The following is a 21,430-nucleotide window of genomic DNA, read 5'->3' on the forward strand; positions in this document are numbered from 1 at the left end:
TAATTATCTAAATTTCCACCTTAAATAGCTAGAAACAAATAGCAAATTACTTACAAACTAAGTAGAAAGAAATAAGTGATGAAGAGTAGAAATCAATAAAATAGAAAATGAATAGAAAACTTCTGTGAAAACAAAAGCTGGATATTTGTTTTTATTTTTAAATAGCAATAGAATTGATAAACTACTAACAAGAATAACCAAGCCAAAAAAAAAGAAAACACAAAATGCCAATATCAGGAATGAAAATGGGAATATTGCTTTTGATCCCATAAACATGAAAAAGATAAAAGAAAATCATCACAATTTTAGGCTAATATGTTCCATTTTTTATTTTTATTTATTTATTTATTTTAATTTATTTATTCATGATAGTCACACGGAGAGAGAGAGAGAGGCAGAGACACAGGCAGAGGGAGAAGCAGGCTCCATGCACCGGGAGCCTGACGTGGGATTCGATCCCGGGTCTCCAGGATCGCGCCCTGGGCCAAAGGCAGGTGCCAAACCGCTGCGCCACCCAGGGATCCCTGTTCAATTTTTTAAATGGTTGTTTTGTAGATTCCTGAGTTGTTTTTTAAACATTGTTTTGTACATTCTACATACATGAATTGAGAGTTCATGAGCTGCTTCCTTTCCAATATATATTCTTTTTTACTTTTTTTCTGGCTATGTTGAAATGGCTAGGACTTCCAGTATGTGTTAAATTGAAGTGGTGAGAGTGAACATTCTTGCTTTATTCCTGATGTTAGGAGTAAGGAATTAATATTTCATCACTAAGTGTGATGTGGCTTACAGGTTTTTATTTTAATTGCACCAGGAAGTCGTTGTAGGGTTTTACTTGCATGGGTGATGTTATCTAATTTATATCGTTAAAAAACCACTTGGGCTGCTGTGTAGAGAATGGGCTCCAGGAAGAAGAGCAGAAGCAGGGAGACTGTCAGGAGGGACTGCTGGAGTTGTGCAGGAGCGAGGTGGAGGTGCTTTGCACCAGAGTGATAGCAGTGGATATGGAGAGAGGTAGTTGGATTCGGAGATACGTATGTGTAAAGCTGATAAGACCTGCTGATTTATTGAATTTGGGGTAAAGGAAAAAGAGAGAAAATCCAGATTTACAGCTGAAATAACTATGTTTATTTCAGATTTTTTTTCCCTATGTTATTTCAGACTTAACTTTTTTTAAAAGTCAGAACATCATAGAAAGAACAATGACCAATATTATATTGGATTTTTGGTCAGTTTTAGATACTAGTGTTCTGATTGAAATTTCCATGTCTTTCTTTTTAGGTGTGTCCAAGACTTTTCAGAAAGGATGCAAGTGGCCAAACTGGATTTCTCTACAGTGTTACCACGCTTCATTTCTCTATATATCTTTTCCTTCCTGAATCCAAAAGATCTGTGTGCAGCTGCACAAGTCAGCTGGCCCTGGAAGTTTTTAACTGAACAGGTTTACTACTTGTCACTTTCTAGTAATAGGGCGCAAATACAACTGTATTCTGTAATGAAGCAATAGGGGTAGCTTCCTTCCTGAAGATAATGACTGAGGGTATTTGAACCGTAATTAACTTACTCTTCAGAGAAAAAAATGGGGATAAGTTAAATACAGTAATTTACTTTGTAAGTAAGGAAATATACACTATTCTAATAATTCGTGTAATTTTAAGAATCTTTAAATTACTCAATTTAATTATTTAGAAAATGTTTTATCTTGGCTAAAGAAGTCCACTTTTTTCCAAGAGAAATTAGTTAAGCTTTGGTTATTATATGATATTATTTTACCCATGATAACTCACCTTGAAAACTGTTATACAACCACAGCCTCATCTGATTCCTCTTTGACTAACATCTGTTAAAGAGATTTTCCTCCTCTGCCATTAATTTTGCCTCCGGCCTAGTCGTCTCATTTTCTTTTTAAAGATTTAATAAAGTGTAATGGCAGACATACTTTGAGTACAAGTCAATAATGAATTTGCTTCTTTACCGTGAACAAACTTCCCAGGGTGGGCTTGCATTGAGTGTCTGATCTCAGAGAATACGTAGCTCTCTATGGAGAGGCCACATGCAAAACCAACCATGAGCCTTGGATTGACAGCATTTAAGAACCCAGGCCAAGTGTTTGCACATGTATTGTTTTCTGACTTTTTACTTTCAACTTATGCCCTTATATTTAAGGAATATGTCTTGTAAACAGAATATGGTTGTTGGTGGTTGTTTTTTTAACATTTGACAATCTTTGGCTTTCAGCTGGAGTAATTTTTCTATTTACATTTGTGTATATACTACATATTTAAGCTTAAATCCACCATTTTACTTTGTATTTTTTGTTTCCATTTTTGTCTTTTGGAGTTCTTAAATGTTTTTTATATTGTTAATTATGAATTATTTAGCAGTTCTCTCATGGCTGTACTAGAGATTACACCACTCATCTTAGGGCTTTTTTTTTTTTTTAACCACTTCTGAGATAATGCAAGGAGCTTAGGACCCCTTTAACTCTAATAGCTCTGCTTCTACCTACCTTCAACTCTGTTGTCAAATTTGTTTTTTAAGATTTTATTTGTTTGAGAGAGAGAGAGCACAAGAGAGCAGCAGAGAGAGAGGGATAAGCAGACTCCCTACATAGCAGAGAGCCCAACACAGCTCAATCCCAGGACCCTGGGATCATGAAGTGAGCCCAAGGCGGAGGCTTAACTGACTGAGCCACCCAGGAGCCCTTCATGTCAAATATTTTAATTTTATACACACACACACAAAATACACAAACACAATTTATATATATAAATTATATATATTATATTATTATAAATTATATATATATATACCTCACAAGACTATTATTTGATATAGTCAATATTTACTTATAAGTAACTATATACTTTTTCTGTTGTTCTTCATACCTTTCTTCATCTCTGAGTTTCCATTTGGGATCCCTTTCCTTTTGAATTCTCTTTAATATTTCTTCTATTGCAACTTGCTGCTGACAAATTCTCTTATTTCTGTTTGAAACTATCTTGATTTTCACCTTCATATTTGAAGGATATTTTCACTGGGAATATGAACTCCATCCTGGCAGTTAATTTTATAAAACTTTGAAACTTTTCTGTTGTTCTTTGGCTTCCATAATCTCTTTTTTTCTTTGAGAAGTAGAAAGCTTTATTGTTGTTCCTTTAATGGTAATATTTTTGTTTACTCTAACGGCTTTTAGGATTATATTTTTCTGTCTTATCTTCTCTTTTCTACAATTTTATTATGATGTACCCAGAAGTGTGTGTGTGTATATATTTCTCCTGTTTTGTGTTTTGCAGTGATTTTTGAATCTGATATTTAATATCTTTATCAATTTTGAAAACTTCTCACAGACTATCTCCTCATGTATTCCTTCTGCCCCATTTTCCTACTTTTTTCTGATGAGATTGCAATATTTACACATTAGACTGATTCACCACCTCCCACGGTTTCATGTTTTCTCATGTGTCTTTTCCTAGTCCTTTTGGCCTTCATTGTTTCTACTTGGATTTTGCTTCTAGCTTTTTAGTTTACTAATTACCTCTTTAGCTAGATTCTAATTTGCTTTTAAACTGGTCCATTGAGTTTTAAACTTCAGTTATTATATTTTTCGATTCTAGAATATCGGTTTTGATTATTTCACCAAAATTTCACACCTCGCTGCTTAACTTCTTTAGACATATTAATTATAGGGTTATTTTTTAAGTTCATACTTAACAATTACAACATATGGCTCTCCTGAGAGTCTCTGTCTACTTAATAAAAGATAATAAAAGACAGAGAAGAAACAAACAACTATGATCCTTTTGTGTGCCTGGTGCTTTTGATTGAGTACCAGATATTGGATATAAAATATTGATGCAATAATTTGAGCCTCTGGATGATGTAATCTTCCTCCAGAGAGAATTTGCTTTTGCTTCTGGCATTTGGTTAGGGTAGGAATGCATCACTTAAATCCAGTCAGAGAAGGAGAGATTTTAAAATGGTTTCAGTCTTTGTGAGAGTTTGTCTAATTCCTTACCCTCACTGATAAGGATCTCAGCTGAAAGTCTGCTGTGATTATCAGGGCTTTTTCCCCTGGTGAGCCCTGAGTTTACAATTGTTTCCTCTCTTCCTTGTGAGAATGCCTAAAATTCTTTCTTAGATTCCATGTCATTCAGCCATAACTTTCTGCTCTGCTTCTCAGCCGTAGCTTTGCTTTGGAACTGTCAAATGCCTTGAAGTGAAAAGTAGTGCCAAATATTGGGCTTACCTCTTTAGGTTTCCCTTCTCTCTGGGGTCATGGTTGCATGAGCCCTTATTGCATTGGTAGCTCTATATGCCTTCAAATACTTGTTTTATAATAGTTGGTCTAGGTGCTTCAGTTAAACCACATGAAATTTGCTGTTTCCATATAGCAAAGCTGGTTGCATACTGGCAATATCATATGGTTCAACCAGAGGTGTTCCCAGTGGGAGGTTTGGTCCAAAACAAAAGAAAACGCTATTGCTAGTAGCAGAATACTCAGAATCTAGGGCTAACCGAATGCTATGGGAGCAGGTATACAGAGATGACTAATACATATATTCATATATAACATATATTGTCATCAAAGACTATTTTTGTATGGAATAAGGCATGCTTATTTGTTAGTGTCAAATTCAGATGACAAGTCAGCTGCCACAGAAATCTCAATGTAAAGAAAAAATATCCGTGTACCCAGAAACATTATTCCTAAGAAAGATCAGTAAAAATTTCTTGCAACTCATCTTTCTCATTTCTTTTTCTGTAGGATTGCTTATGGATGTCCAAATGCATTAGGTTTGGGTGGTTTCTGCCCTATACTCCAGCAGATAATGAGTATGGTGCTTGGAAGCATCATTACATTGCTTGTGTGTCCAACTTAGATTGGCTAACACCTAGGGAAGCTGCTGCTATCTATGGGACCCTGAATGAACCCAAAACAAAATATGAGGAGTTGCAGGAGAAACAAAGAGAAAAGTGCTTAAGAAAATTAATTTGGGAGAAAAGTGCACTACGTAAGAGTAAGTAGCATCTTAAAATGGTATCTTACCCAACCATTGTAGAAAAAAATGGATTCATGTATAGATTCCCACAGAGGAGGATAGCTATGTCTTTCTGGAATAGCATGTGGAGGGTATTCTCTAAAGTATACTCAGGACAAGCTCTTCCCCCTCCCCACCTCCACCATATACTTCAAGTTAATGGATAAGAAAAAAAAGAGTTCAGATGAAACACAGAAAGTCAAATATCAGTGCCTCCATTATTGTGCTGGTTCCTCTCAGGTTTATGAGACAGAAAAAAAGACAAGGAGGAGAGGGGAGTATGAACACATGCAAAAGCCAAGGACATAGGTCCAGGACAGAAAAATTGGGATTGGAGACAGAGGGGGAGAAGTGAAACTGAGAATGGACGCAGGAAGAATGGCACTAAAAGAAAAGTGGGAAGGGAGGAAGGATAAGAGCTGCTCAGCAAAGCCTTCTGATTTGCACAGTGCACTGCTTGAACAGTGAAAGTGATTTGAGTCCTGACATCTTTTTTTCACTGACTCACCCTCTGTGAGATGGGAACAAATGGGGGATTACTTGAAGCCAAGAAGGGTAGACATGGATGTGAAGGCTATAAATCGATTAAGTGGTTTCCACAAGAAAAGAGGTGCTTGTTCTCTGAGTTTGGTTTCTTGACCTGACATGACTGGTAAGTAGTAAGTAGCATCTTAAAATGGTATCTTACCCAACCATCGTACTTGCAGCCACAGCACGGAAAGGATAAGAAATCCAAACAGAGTCTGTAAAAAGGGCTATAAGTATTGGCCATTTGGAGTAGTACCCTGGTACAGCTTTATTTTTGATGCCTTTATCTATGTAGATTTGGCTGAGAGAAGAATGAAGTAAACAACCGAGCCTGCTGCTGTTTGTTTTTCAGAGGAGTTATTCAAAGTTCGACCCCCTTGGGTGAGCGGAACATGCTGCTCTAGATTGTTAAAATCCAAATGCCAGCCACGTCTCTCCCAGGCTCTGAAGGATCTGAGGGATCGAGGGGGATTACATGAAGCTTTGGAGAAACAGCTTGTTTTGGCATCCTTAGAAGCTTTGCCCAAGCAGTAAGCAAACCTCCATCTCCTGAAGGCTCAAGACCATCCCATGATACCAAGAATTCATTTTAGAATTATTTAGCTAACACACAGGGAGGTTGTAAAACTATCTGGCTCATATCCTATGAGATAGCAATAGAGATAACTCCTTCATCTTCAAGAGCGGTGGTCTATGACATGTTTTCTAAAGAGGGAAATGTGTAACATTCAAATTTTATATTTCAAATATTCTTGACCCTGCGGAGAGGCTGCAATGTAGTACATTTTCTGTGCAAAGTTATTGAGCAAAAGTAACTTTTTTTTTCAGAAATTTTTTTTTATGGAGTAAGTGTATCCAAATGGGAATGTGGGGGTAAGGGTAAGAGAATGGAGACATTATTTAGAAAACTGTGAGGACCAGATGATCTAGGAAATTTTAAATCTCTCAGCTGTTCTTTTTTAAAATGTCATTTGAACTGCTGAGTATGTCACTACATTCATTTTAAGAGCCCAACAAAAGCTAAATAAGTTCCAGGAAGCCTTTCCAGGATCCCATGAATGGAGTAGGAGAGACCCAGAGGCCAACTCTGGCCCTAACCCACCCAGGAGCCCCATTTGCTGCTGTGCCCATGGGAGGGAGGGAGACACTGAGGTCCTGAGGCCACGCGCCTTGCTCAGTATAACTGATGCCCAAACAACCTGTTGGTGCTCAGTTATCAAAATGCAATTAATAGAAAATTTACATTTCACGTATACCCTTCTTTTCCCTATAGAAACAATCTTTCTGGAAGCCATTCCTACCCTTTATTATCAAAGAAAACTTGGCATGGAGTTCATAAAAATGATGACAGCTCTTCACATGCTTCCCAGCCCCACTTCTTATTAATATCATCTCGGATTCCTGCATATGAGGTACAGAGTATGTTAGGAGGTCTGCCCTTTTCTGAATCTATACCAGGGGGATGTATGGCAGTCTTTTGGTCACCATGTGTATGAAAATTATTCCTCTTCTAAAAGGAAAATGGCCTAAGGGGAAATTTACAGACCCCAAAACACTTCTAAAAATCAGAAGCAATAAAGATAACCATAGGTCAAAATTACTTAAAAAAAAAAAAAAAACATTAAAGGCCCAAACTACCTTGCATTTAATTAAGTGTCCAGTGAATTCTTATTGAACTGAATTTGTTATGCTTATTCCAGAAAAGAGCAAGGTGATTGATTATTTTAAAACCTCTTTGACATATCCAAGGAATTAAATATTATCATATTACCATCATTTCTCAAAAGGAGAATGTCAGAAATCCATTTGGTGAGCCATTCAAGGAGGGTGCCATTAATTAAAAAAAAAAAAGATTTTATTAATTTATTCATGAGAGACACACACACAGAGGCAGAGACATAAGCAGAGGGAGAAGCAGACTCCTTTCAGGGAGTCAGGGAGCCTGATGTGGGACTCCATCCCCTGACCTGGGATCACACCGTAAGCCAAAGGCAGGCGCTCCACCACTGAGTCCCAGCAGCTCGTGCCCCAGAATATGTTTTCTTTCTTTCTTTCTTTCTTTCTTTCTTTCTTTCTTTCTTTCTTTCTTTCTTTCTTTCTTTCTTTCTTTCTTTTTTTTTTTATTTTATCTATTTATTCATGAGAGACACAGAGAAAGAGAGACAGGCAGAGGGAGAAGCAGGCTCCATGCAGGGAGCCTGACGTGGGACTTGATGCCAGGTCTCCAGGATCACACCCTGGGCTGAAGGCGGCGCTCAACCGCTGAGCCACATGGGCTATCCGAATACGTTCTTTCTATAATGAAGTTATGTATTTTAATTTTAATATGACTAATAAGAAAAATGAAGGAAGCACAATGACGACATAGGAAGCATGTATTTTTATAGATATGTGAGTGCAAATATATGCATTGATATGTGTATGATTTTATAGATATCTGATTGCATGTATCTATATATGCACTGATGCACAAAGAGGGACATATGTAAGGGATTACATTCAGTAGGTTACATTAATTGGCCTACTTAGAAAGATTTTTAAAAATTCCTATTTCTAACAAAATGGTTGCTTTCAAAATATGAAATCGGTATTTTTTCTGGGCACCTAGAAATTGACTCTGATCATTTACAACCTGCCAGTTTCATGAATTCACAGGAAAGCAAGATCAGAGCTTTGATCTTCCCGTGGGCCCCAAATAGTTTCCCTAATGTTTAATAATGGGCATCAAGCTGGGCATCTGGTAGTACAGTATGGGTGAAAAATCTAGTTTAAAGTAAGTCCATTCTCCTATTTGTCTTCTCTATCAATGCCATAATTACTCATTTTATTATGAATGTGATGGGTATTTAGGCAAAAAGTAGTATATAACGATGTGGTAGTCCTGTGTTTAGTTTGCACTGTGACCTTCAGAAAGTGGCATGAGGTTTGGGGGAAAAAATCATTGACTTGAATGACTTTCTAGCCTGTCTGCTGGTTGTTGAATTCAAAGCACAGCGGTCTTTATATTTATTTAAATAACAAATATTTAACCAATTAATGTTGCTAACTAAAAAATTTGTAATTAAGAGGAAAACTTTAAATCTATTTTAAAAGTCCATTGCAAAATCATATGATCTCAATTTGTTTTTTAAAAGTTGCATATACGTCTCTTCGTGGGTATATACGAAGATAAAAAGGCTGGAAGAAAATAATCTAACTTGTTAATCGTATTTATCTCTGAGTGCTGGAGTTACAAGGGTACTTAATTTTCTCTTCTTATAATTAGAAAAGAAATAAAATCATTTAAAAGAAAGCAATGCAAATGACATATCAGATAAAGGGCTAGTTTCCAAGATCTATAAAGAACTTATTAAACTCAACACCAAAGAAACAAACAATCCAATCATGAAATGGGCAAAAGACATGAACAGAAATCTCACAGAGGAAGACATAGACATGGCCAACATGCATATGAGAAAATGCTCTGCATCACTTGCCATCAGGGAAATACAAATGAAAACTACAATGAGATACCACCTCACACCAGTGAGAATGGGGAAAATTAACAAGGCAGGAAACAACAAATGTTGGAGAGGATGCGGAGAAAAGGGAACCCTCTTACACTGTTGGTGGGAATGTGAACTGGTGCAGCCACTCTGGAAAACTGTGTGGAGGTTCCTCAAACAGTTAAAAATATACCTGCCCTACGACCCAGCAATTGCACTGTTGGGGATTTACCCCAAAGATACAAATGCAATGAAACGCCGGGACACCTGCACCCCGATGTTTCTAGCAGCAATGGCCACGATAGCCAAACTGTGGAAGGAGCCTCGGTGTCCAACGAAAGATGAATGGATAAAGAAGATGTGGTTTATGTATACAATGGAATATTACTCAGCTATTAGAAATGACAAATACCCACCATTTGCTTCAACGTGGATGGAACTGGAGGGTATTATGCTGAGTGAAGTAAGTCAGTCAGAGAAGGACAAACATTATATGTTCTCATTCATTTGGGGAATATAAATAATAGTGAAAGGGAAAATAAGGGAAGGGAGAAGAAATGTGTGGGAAATATCAGAAAGGGAGACAGAACATAAAGACTGCTAACTCTGGGAAACGAACTAGGGGTGGTAGAAGGGGAGGAGGGCGGGGGGTGGGAGTGAATGGGTGACGGGCACTGGGTGTTATTCTGTATGTTAGTAAATTGAACACCAATAAAAAAATAAATTAAAAAAAAAAATAAATAAAAGAAAGCAATGAATGAGACATCTTATTTTCCTCTTTCAATGATTTCTGGAAAAAAGTGTTTAAAAATCACAGCAAATTACATACCATTGCATTAATTTTATTAATAAATATTCTAAAATAATCAGCTTTGGTTTCATTTTCTAGATAGTGGTGGCCAGCATTAGGACAGGTATCATTTCTGTGGTGTATGAACATAGCAGCTTAACCTTGGACAGCCTGCTTTATCTCATAGAAAAAGCTCTGGATGGGCAGAAGGTACAAAGTATGGGGATATTTAGTGATGGAGACAGCAGAGAAATCAATTTACTCCAAGGTAAGCTTCGAGATTGGAAACAACAACCAACTTTACACCAATGCCACATTTGTCCACGTGTATGAACTTCAGAGCACTATTTAAATTTCAGTTTGCTAATAGAGTTGATAACCTAGTTCAAAGCAGTCATACAGGAGGTGTTCCCTCTTATTCAAGGGAGGATCAGTCTTTTTGTTCTGTTCAGACCTTCAACTGATTGGAGGAGGCCCACCCACACTGGGAAGAACAATCTGCTTTACTCAGTCTGCCTATTCAAACATTAATTCCCAAACACTCTCACAGACACACCCAAAATTATATTTGACAAAATATCTGGGCACCCTTAACCCAGTCAAGTTGACATGTAAAATCAATCATCACACCATTAAATAAGAACTTCCCTCTTCCCTCTTATTCCAGCCCCTAGGAACTACCATTTACTTTCTTTTCCTGTGAAACTGACTACTTTACATACCTCATATAAGTGAAATAATGCAGTATTTAACTTTGTGACTGGCTTATTTTATTTAACATAATGTCCTTAAGTTTAATCCATGTTGTAGCTTATGACAGGATTTCCTTTACTTTTTAAAGCTGAATAATATTCCATCATTTCTATAGACCACATTTCATTTGCTGATGGACATTTAGGTTGCTTCCACTTCTTGGCTATTTTGAATAGCACTGTTACGAACATGAGTGTGGATATCCCTTTGAGATTCTACTTTAAATTCCTTTGGATATATATCCACAAGTGGGGTTGCAGAATCACATGGTAATTTATTTTTAATTTTTTGAGGAATGTCCACAATATTTTCCATAGTGGCAGCACCATTTTGTGCTCCCACCAATGGTGCACAGGGGCTCCAATTTCTTCACATCCTTGTCAAAACTTGTTATTTTCTGTGTTTTTGTTTGTTTTTAGTTGATAGTAACTACCTTAATGGGTTTAAGGTGATATTCATTATGGCTTTGATTTGCATTTGTCTACTAATTAGTGATATTGAGCATTTTTTCATATGCTTATCAGCTATTTGTGTATCTTCTTTACATATATCTAATGAAGTCCTTTGCCCATTTTCTGATGGGTTTATTTGACATTCTTTATTGAGGTATAGACATTCTTTATATAGTCTAGATATTAATCTTTTATCAGATACACGATTTGCAAATTTTTTCTCTCGTTCTCTACGCTGTCTTTTACTCTAATTATGTTCTTCACAAAAGTTTTTAAGTTTGGTGAAAGTGTAGCAATTATAATAGCAGCAAAACCCAAGATCTATAAATTGGTATGCATGAACAGCAGTCATTGTACTTCCAAATGGCTTATACCACAAAGGAAAGGATTGACTGATATCATTAACTTGTATGGATCATCTTTTTAAAATGTCAATGGTTATCCTTCTCTGAGAGAAGGAGATGATGACTGTTTTAGAATTAAAGTTTCAGTTTCTTCCTTATACTATAACTTACATCTTTCCTTGTTAAACCTAAAATAGAATGGTTTTAAGATTTACTAGTGTGAAATCTTCCATCTTTGTGAGATGAGGGAAGAAAGAGAATGAGATGGTCAAGGGTCCAGCTGGCAGGGAACTCATAAAATGGCAAAGTGGGTACCTGAATCACCCATCAAACTACTGCCTCTATGGCTATGTTACCCAGTGATCTATCCCAGCTGCTAACTCAGGAAATGAGCAGGGAAGCCCTGGTGCTCTGCGGAGACCAACTGCTCCATCTGGGGGAATTTCAAGAGGGCTGTAAAATGGATAGCAGAGCTCCTGGCTGGGTTTGTCAACACTGTGGCTGAATAAACTTGGATAAATTCAGTGGCAAGAGAAGCCAATCACTCAAGAGATAGGGTTTGGAAAAAAGAAAGGAAGAAATTTATTTTGGGTGCCAGTAACCAGGGGAGGTGACAGGCTTATGCCTTAACAACTGACCTCTCCACCTGTGAGATGGACACTGGACTTTTATAGAAACAGGTTCAGAGATGCCTAGGTGGCTCAGCGGTTAAGCATCTGCCTTCAGCTCAGGGCGTGATCCTGGAGTTTCGGGATTGAGTCCCGCATCGGGCTCCCTGCATGGAGCCTGCTTCACCCTCTGCCTGTGTCTCTGCCTCTCTCTCTCTCTTTCTCTCTCTGTGTTTCTCATGAAGAAAGAAAGAAAGAAAGAAAGAAAGAAAGAAAGAAAGAAAGAAAGAAAGAAAGAAAGAAAGAAAGAAAAGAAAGGAAGGAAGGAAGGAAGGAAGGAAGGAAGGAAGGAAGGAAGGAAGGAAGGAAGGAAGGAAGGAAACAGGTTAGGGGGTACATGCAAGGGAGCAGGCAGGGAGCACGTGATCATGAGAGGGGGCCAGTATGTGTTCAGCCTACAATCACAGTCAGGGAAGGAGACACGTGGGGTGTGGTCTTCTAGGCATTTCATTGCTATCAGGGCTTTTCTGGTTTGATTGGAATGTTCCAATCATTGCAAAAATGTCTTTTCAATGCCTCAAGGAGGTGCAGTAAGAAATAGGTATGATGGGTTTTATTTGAAACGTGAATTAATCAGTCTTGTCTATTTCTGGGTTTTTTTGTTTGTTTAGTTTTGTTTTTCTATTTCTGGTTTTAACTGTTGGGCTCTATAGTTGGGCTTGCTAACAGCTAGAACTTGGCATGCTTGGAATAGGTTTGATAAATTTTATTAACAAAAATAAACTACTTCTGGTTTATCTTTACCTTATTTTTGTCTTTCCTTGTTTAGTTGACCTATGTATGGAATAAGTTGTGTTCCACATCTAATTTTATATCCCCCCCTGGAAGTACAGCACAGCTACTACTTAGGGTTTACATTTATGAGTAATTACATGGTAGCTTTTCTCTAAATGATGGAGAGGTATCAATTGAAATTTATACTGTGGTTTAGTAGGTTTACCTCTTACAGAGTAAAAGGACCTATTAAAGTTTTCTAGCATCTCAGACTTTATGTTGTGCAGATGAGAAGGATTTTCAAACTCTGCCTTTTCCATGTTTTCTTATTTATTTACTTATTTGAGAGGGAGGAAGGAGAGAAAGAGATAGGAGGGGCAGAGGCAGAGGGGGAGGGGGAGAATGTGGGAGAGGGAGAGAAAAAAGAGAGAGAAAGAGAGAGAGAGAATCATGACCCTGAGATTATGACCTGAACAGAAATCAAGAGTTGGATGCTTAACTGACTGAGCCACCCAGGTGCCCCCACCTTGTTTTCTTTTTTAAAACCAATACTAACATAACAAAATATCTGAAAACTAAAGTTTCTCTCTATATAATTGTGGTGTTTCCCCAAGAGCTTTTGCCTTAAAATTAAGAACAAAATGAGATCTCTTACTCCATTCAATTGAAGAGGTCCTTCCTTCTGTATCTAGATTTCTTTTTTTTTTTAATTTTTATTTTATTTATGATAGTCACAGAGAGAGAGAGAGAGAGGCAGAGACACAGGCAGAGGGAGAAGCAGCCTCCATGCACCGGGAGCCCAATGTGGGATTCGATCCTGGGTCTCCAGGATCGCGCCCTGGGCCAAAGGCAGGCGCCAAACCGCTGTGCCACCCAGGGATCCCTGTATCTAGATTTCTTGATGGAAAGAAGTGAAATGTTGGGATTCTTCCCTGACTTTGTTTTCATTCCCTTACCAGGATTTAAGAATTCAGAATCTTAAGGACTCCTTTAGAAATGGGTCGAGACACATGCAGATTCATTGAATCATCATCCAGAATTCCCAGCAAGTGAGAGTGTCAGGGATGTTTACCATCTCTGAGAGCCTTCTATTCTGAATGACTTATTTTTTGATTGACACCTTACTTTGGACCTTGGTTGCAAAAATCCCAGGACTTGACTGGCCATTTACCCTAAACCCTGCTGTTAGCCTGGCAATGCACCTTGCTGCACAGTGATGGCAGAGAGACAATGTCCTAAATCTAAATGCGCCGTGTCCAATAAGCCCAAAATGTGAAGGAGATTATGGTCACGTCGGAGTCCTCCTGTGGCCCCGATATGGTGCACCACTGAAGCAGAGGCTCCCTCCAGATCTGAGTCTTACCAGCAGTCACTGGCTTTTTGAATTGTGATTGCATTTTCACAGAGTGCTAAGAGTTTCTGTTCATGATAATGTTATAAACTAATATGACATTTTGAGTTCTTCCTCAGGTTATAAAATTGGTATTAAAAATTTACTGAGGCCTGAAGTGAGAGACTTCTGGGAGAAGTTAGGAAGCTATGTGGCCCCTGAAGAAGAAGGGGGTCATGTGGACCTCTTTGTACCACTTGGAGCATCAGGTCAGTTTTAAAAGGCAGTGGTAAATAAATAAATAAATAAATAAATGGCAGTGGTCATGGCCTTCCTTAGTAATATGTTGTGAATGTTTCAATTCAAATGATTCAGTCACATTTTACTCCTTCTTTCTCTCTCACACCTCACATACTCAGGTATTTAGGGGGCAAAGAGCTGAGGTTAATGGTCAGAGTAACCTGTCCCTGCAGAATGAAGTCACTAGTGGCAAGAGCCAGCCAAGAATACTACCGGTATCTCTTCTGGAAAATACAGTAAAATCAGCCTCCTCTATAGAGGGGGAAATGCTGAAACCATAATCAGTTGGTCTGAGAAAAGTCTCCCTGCTATGTTCTGAACCTGGAAGGAGTGAGCATGAACTTGTGACCAAGGACCTTGGACTTGAATCCCACTCACACCACTTTAGCCATGTGGCCTTGGGCAAGTTTGTAAACCTCTGTTTCCTCATAAGGATAATAGTACTTTACCTGACAGGTCTTGTGAATATCAAAATAATGTAAATAGTTACAATAACTGTATTTATAAAAATACTTACAATAAAAATAAATAATAGAAATGTTTAAATAATATTTGAATATTAAAACCAGATGAAGTGCTTGCTAAAAATGAGACTGATTGCTGATCCTGGAGGTTGCTGATAGAATTTTAGGTGCCCATCTGTCTCATACCAGTCATTATAATTCAAAGTTGATTTTAACATGAAGAGAAACTTTAGAAACATTAGGACAAATTCACTTTTTAGACAGCTATTAAATAAAAGCTCTACACTCATGGGCCTTTTTTTTTTTTTTTTTTTTTAATGCCAAGCAGAGCAAGGCAGAGGGAGTATATAATTAAATTTTCTCAAACAGTTTCTTATTACCCATTCCTTAGGGAACTCTGACTTTTAAAGTTCCTTCTAATCCTCAGATTTCACTGAACTATTCATACATGCCAAGCATGCTCCTGACAGGTTTCAACCGGGGTAAAGGGAAAAACAAAAGGATGGAAAGGGGTTTAAAAGAAAACGAATTACAAAATACTGTGATTTTTTTACATGGTTATGATAATTGTGTAATCTTAACTAAACTATACCTAGAAAAATCTAGGAGGAAGTATAACAAAATTATTAACAGCATTTATCTCCAGATGGGTTTTGCAGATTTTCTGCTTTTGAAATCAGAATACGGATGGTGTGATTCCTTGTTTAAAACCTGTGTGTGGGAACCCTGGGTGGCGCAGCAGTTTGGCGCCTGCCTTTGGCCCCGGGCGCGATCTTGGAGACCTGGGATCGAGTCCCATGTCGGGCTCCCGGTGCATGGAGCCTGCTTCTCTCTCTGCCTCTCTCTCTGTGTGACTATCATAAATAAAAAAATAAATAAAATAAAATAAAACCTGTGTGTGTGTGTGAGAGAGGAAGGGTAGCAGTGTATAGAAAAGGGTTTGGAAGGATGTATACCAAGGTGTTAACAATAGTTAGATAGGTACGTGACTTTTCTTTCCTTTTATTAAAAATCTCTTATCTGTCCCTATTTTCTGTAATGAACTAGTATTACTTTTATAATAAGAGCATTTTTAAAAAAGATTTTAAGTAATCTTTACACCCAACACAGGGATCCAACTTACAACTCGAAGATTAAGAGTTGCATGCTTCACCAACTGAGCCAGCCAGGTGCCCTGCAAAGCAAATTTTTAAACTGGAGTAAAAGAGGATTTGAGAAAGTAAGGCATTGAAAGGTGACCTTGAAAGACATTGAGAATAAGGGCAAAAGGAGGAAAGAACAATAAATTTGGTGACAAAAAATTGTCTCCAGTGAAACTTAATGGTAACCCAACGGTAAATCTCTCACCACCATCATGGCCCCCAAATCATTCCTGAACTCCTCGTCAAGCGTAATTTCCACCTAGACGAGCCATCAAGACCCTGATTCAGTGAAAAGACCTTGGCTTCTCAGTCCAAAAGTCTCTTTTGTGCCACCTCACACATCACTCTGGAGCTTGTCACCCCCAGTAACTGTGTAGCCTCTGAATGCTTGATCTCCAGCATTTTTCTCTCTGAGTACCACTTCCAAATTAGGTACTAAATAATCCAAACATCCATGTTCCAAACATTTCTACTCTATCAGCTCTTTGCCTTAAGACTACCAACGCACACGCTCCCACTTTTTCACCCTATTACCGTGCCTTCATCCTCGGTTCCATCCTTGTGAAATTTGGATTTAAAGGTTCATCATTGTCATTACTCTCTTGCAAAGAATCTGAACTTCTTTGTTTTTCTCGGGCTAAATTTCTGTGCTCCTTAAATGCCATCATCTGTATAATCTATGCCTGCCTGCCCTAAAGCAGTTAAAGCCTGTTGAAAACAGTACTACAGCTATTCTTAGTAATCTACCTTGACTTTGATGGCAAAAATATCAATGGGATTGCAGCACTGAGAAGCGGTCCTACCACCTTCTGTTGGTAAATTCCTTTCCCCACTCTTTGAGATGACTGTGTATCATCCCTTCTCCTTGTCGATCTTTCACGAACCTCTCTCAGCTGTTGACCTCACCTTTTACTGCCCTGAGAAAACTCCCACATTTCCCTCCCACCACCAAATCCACCACCTACTCCACCTCTTAACCTTCATTCTCTGTCTTCCCTTCTGTCACAATGGAAGAAACAGCTCCATTCAAATCAGAGATCAAGCACTGACTTGAACTCTGTATACCACTTCCTTTCACCTCCTCACCGCCACATTCTCACAATGCTCTCCAACAGCCTCAATTCCTCCTTCTTTACTGAGTCATCCCTATCACATCAGGATGCTACCTGTAGTAGCAGCTCCTGTGCTTAAAAAAAGAGAAAGAGACCATGAACTTTCCCTCATTTCTATATACTTACCTATATACACCTATATGCTGACTAAACTAATGATTCTCAAATGTTAATATGTATTTTAATCACCTAGAAAGTTTATTAAAGTACACACGGCTGGGTCTCATCCTAGCATTTCTTAGTAGTTGTGGCATGGGGCCTGAGAATTTGCATTTCTAATAAGTTCCCAGGTGCTGCTGCTCCAAGGCATGCTTTGGGAACCACTGGTTTATGCTGACAACTTTACCTTCCTCACCCCTCACTCACTCCTCAAGCTCTTCCAAATGGTCTCTTTCTCTCTACTATAGTTGCCTGTGGGAGACTCTAAGCACTTCCACATGCCCAAATCCAATGGTCCTTCTTCCATGCTCACCTTGCTCTGACCTCAGCAGCATTTCATGCAGATAGACACTGCTCCTGGAAGCTCATCTTCTTCTCTGGATTTCCCTAACACCACCGTCTCCCAGAATTGCCTCTTAGGCCAGTGGGCTCTTGTCCATCTCCTTTGCTGGCTCCTCCTTCTCTGAAAATTCTTCAACCTTTCCACAGCCACACTCTTCGCATAGACAACCTCATCCAGTCCCGCTCTGAATCTGATCTATGAATTCAAGACTCCCAAATGTATGCTTCTGGCTCTGAGATCTCTGAGCTGAGACTCATAGCTAGCTCCTACCTGACATCTACTTAAGAATGTTGGGTTCGTGCATCTAGGAGGCATCTCAGAGTTAATGCATCTAAAACTCTTATTTGCCTCCCTAGCACCAAACCAACCCCTTCCCTAGGATTCCTCAATTAAGATATCATTCACCCAGTTACTTCATAAGCCAAAAACCTAAAATTTGTTTTTTGGGGACATTATTTGAAAATTTTAAAGGGCTGCCAGGGTGGCTCATACGGTTAAGCACCCAATTCTTGGTTTTGGCTCAGGTCATGATCCCAAGGTTGTGAGATTGATTCCACACTGCCAGGCTACATACTCAGCAGGGAGTCTGCTTGAGATGGTCTCTCCCTCTCTCTCTCTCTCTCTCTCTCTGCCCCTCCCTCCACCTGCTCACTCTCTAAAATAAGTAATAAAATAAATAAAGTCTTAAAAATTTTTTTCAAGCAGCTTTACAAAGATATAAATGACATACAATAAACTATAGATGTTTAAAGCATGCACTTGGATAAGTTTTTTTTTTTTTTTTAGATTTTTATTCGTTTATTCATGAGACACACATAGAAAGAGAGAAAGAGAGAGGCAGAGAGAGAAGCAGGCTCCATGCAGAGAGCCCGATACGGGACTCCATCCCAGGTCTCCAGGATCATGCCCTGGGCTGAAGGTGGCACCAAACCACTGAGCCACCTGGGCTGCCCACACTTGGATAAGTTTTGACATAGGTCTACATATCCTGTGAAACCATAAAATAATCAAGATAATGAACATATTCACTACCTCCCAAATTTTCCTCATGCCACTGTAGTTTTTCCCTCCTGCTTCTCCCCACCCACATCCTGAATCAAACACTGATCTACTTTCTTTCACAATGTATTAGCTTGTATTTTATGGAATTTTCTATAAATGGAATCATACACTGTGCATTCTTTGTCAAGCTTCTTTCACTCAGAAGAATTATTTTAGATTCATCTGTTTGATGCCTGTATCAATGGCTCATTGGGTTTTTTTTTATTGCTGGGAATTATTACATTCTATGTATATACCACAATTTGTTTATTCAGTCACCTGTTGATAGATATTTGAGTTATTTCCAGTTCCTGGGTCTTATGCATAAATTTCCTATGAACATATGTGTGAACATATGCTCTTACTTCTCTTGGATAAATACCTAGGAGTAAAATGGTTGGGTCAGATGACAGGTGTTAACTTTTTAAACAATGGCTAAACTATTTTCCAAAGTGGTTGTACAATTTTACATTTCCACTAGCAATGTATGAGAACTCTAGTTGCATAGTACCCCCACACTGGGTACATAGTCTTCTTAATTTTAGCCCTTTGAGTGGATATGCAGTAATATCTCATTGTGGCTTTAATTTGCATTTTCCTAATGACTGATGATGCTGAACATCTTTTCATGTGCTTATTTGCCATTCATTGGTCTTCCTTGGTGCAATGTCTGTTCAAGTCTTTTGCTCATTTTAAAAATTAGGCCATTTATTTTCTTATTGAAAACTTTATATATTCTAGAAAAATAACTTACAAATATTTTCTCCCACTCTGTGACTTATGTTTCCTCTAAATAGTCTGTTTTGAAGAGATGAAGTTCTTAATTTTTGTGAAGTCAAATATATCTATTTTTTTCTTCTATGGATTATGTTTTCAGTGTCATATCTGAAAACTCTCTACCTAACTAAAGTTCACAAGATTTCTTTATTTGAGAAATAAATAATTCCTTTTCTTTTTAAATATTTTATTTATTTATTCATGAGGAACAGAGAAAGAGAGGTAGAAACATAGGCAGAGGGAGAAGCAGACTCCATGCAGGGAGCCCGATGTAGGACTTGATCCCAGACCCTAGGATTGCACCCTGAGCTGAAGGCAGACACTCAACCTCTGAGCCACCCAGGCATCCCTTAGAAATAAATAATTTCTAAATTATAATTTGACTTTTAGATTTCTTTCTTTTTTTTTTTTTGACTTTTAGATTTCTAATGCATTGATTTATATGCTTGTCTTATATAGCATTAGAAGTATGAGTTGCAGTTTTGTGGGATTTCTTATGTATGGATATCTAACTTTTCCAACACCATTCCTTATAAAGACTGTCCTTTTCTCAGGGCATTCCATTTGCATCTTTGTTGAAATCAATCGACTACATATATGTAGGTATACCTACGGACATCATTCAATTCATTGATCCATTTGCCAGTTAAAAGATTAGACCCTGGTAAATGAGAGACATCCCCACCTTTCTTTCATCTACTGCCACCTTGTTCCACACAATTTGGAGTAATTGTTTATTCTTAGGCCACAAAGAATTAAAATACATAACCCAATATCTTAGTTTCACTCAAAGTAATTCATTCTATATCCTGAATTCAATCTTTATGCTGTGTCCCTGAAGAAGGGATGAAATTAATGCCACACTAAATTTTGACCTCATGTTTAACAGTTTCAACCGTTTTAAATCTCTCCTCTTATAATAAGATTTCTCCTTTGAGTCAGACTATTTTAGAAAATATAAGTAGGGATGCCTGGATAGCTCAGTGGTTGAGTGTCTGCCTTTGGCTTAGGGCGTGATCCCAGGGTCCTGGGATGGAGTGCCGCAACAGTCCCCTGCATGGAGCTTGCTTCTCCCTCTGCCTATGTCTCTGCCTCTCTCTTTGTGTCTCTCATGAATAAATAAATAAAATCCTTAAGAAGAAAAGAAAAGATATGTAAACTCTTCAGTCCTTTGGCCTGAGTATTCCACCTTGAAAAATAAGCACCAGGTCCACCTTCATGCCCTGTCTCTCCAGCAGTTCAGTCCTCATCAATTGTTTGGACTTAGGCATTGAGGGGCAAGCTATAAAGTGTTTCATGAGGGATTTGAATTGAAGATGAGAAATCCTAGCAGCCATTCCTAGCCAGCTTAGCACTCCTAAGTAATACTTAACTGTTCCAAGGCAAAACCTACGAGTAAGCTAATGAAAGTATTTTTGACTCTGCAGAGGCAGGAATACAAGTTCTTTCCCAGCTGTCTCAGCTAACTGGCACGTTCTTTACTGCCCCAACGGGAATTGCAACAGGCTCTTACCAACACAGTAAGTGTATATGGGGACTGAGCACGGTGCCCAGTGACATCCGCCTGTTCCTAGGTCACCAAAAGACAAAGCACAGCTAATAATAATAAGCCTTCTGGCCCATGTCACTTACTGCCTTCCATTCCTTCTCTAAAGGAATGCTGTCACTACCCAAACTGTGTCATTTCCTACTGCCCACTGTCATTTCATTTGCTTAGAAAGGGATTATTTATTGTAAATATTTGCTTCAAACCATGATGTACACAAACTCTGTTGAAAACATCATTTTTAATAGTTAAAGATGTATAGTTGCTGGTCTAGAGGAATAATAAGTACAAAGAATAATTTTTCTTAGGGAGATATGATCAATATGGTTTCATTTGGAAATGAGAATCACAACTATAAAGAGATGGTGAAGGGGCTTGCTCAGGTTCCAATTCAATTGCATTATCTGAGAGGAAACACAAAGATAAAATATAGAGCTGAC

At 38.3% G+C, this 21,430-nt stretch overlaps 1 protein-coding gene across 38 annotated transcripts in view; it reads left to right on the top strand.

Moving 5' to 3' along the window:
* Positions 1-21,430, top strand: part of ECT2L (epithelial cell transforming 2 like) — an 80,215-nt gene that overhangs the window by 28,580 nt on the left and 30,205 nt on the right. For all 38 annotated transcript variants that reach the window (XR_005353574.1, XR_005353579.1, XR_005353573.1 and 35 more), the window contains exons 4-10: positions 1,282-1,441; positions 4,769-5,021; positions 5,923-6,100; positions 6,844-6,982; positions 9,945-10,113; positions 14,247-14,375; positions 20,872-20,964. Coding sequence is in view for 23 of the 38 variants with exons in the window: in XM_038526161.1 (XP_038382089.1) it covers positions 1,282-1,441; positions 4,769-5,021; positions 5,923-6,100; positions 6,844-6,982; positions 9,945-10,113; positions 14,247-14,375; positions 20,872-20,964 (1,121 nt within the window). In the remaining 15 variants the exon portion in view is untranslated. The remainder of the gene's footprint in view (positions 1-1,281; positions 1,442-4,768; positions 5,022-5,922; positions 6,101-6,843; positions 6,983-9,944; positions 10,114-14,246; positions 14,376-20,871; positions 20,965-21,430) is intronic.

The sequence above is a fragment of the Canis lupus genome, chromosome 1, assembly GCF_011100685.1.
Source record: "Canis lupus familiaris isolate Mischka breed German Shepherd chromosome 1, alternate assembly UU_Cfam_GSD_1.0, whole genome shotgun sequence".
NCBI classification, from domain to species: domain Eukaryota; kingdom Metazoa; phylum Chordata; class Mammalia; order Carnivora; family Canidae; genus Canis; species Canis lupus.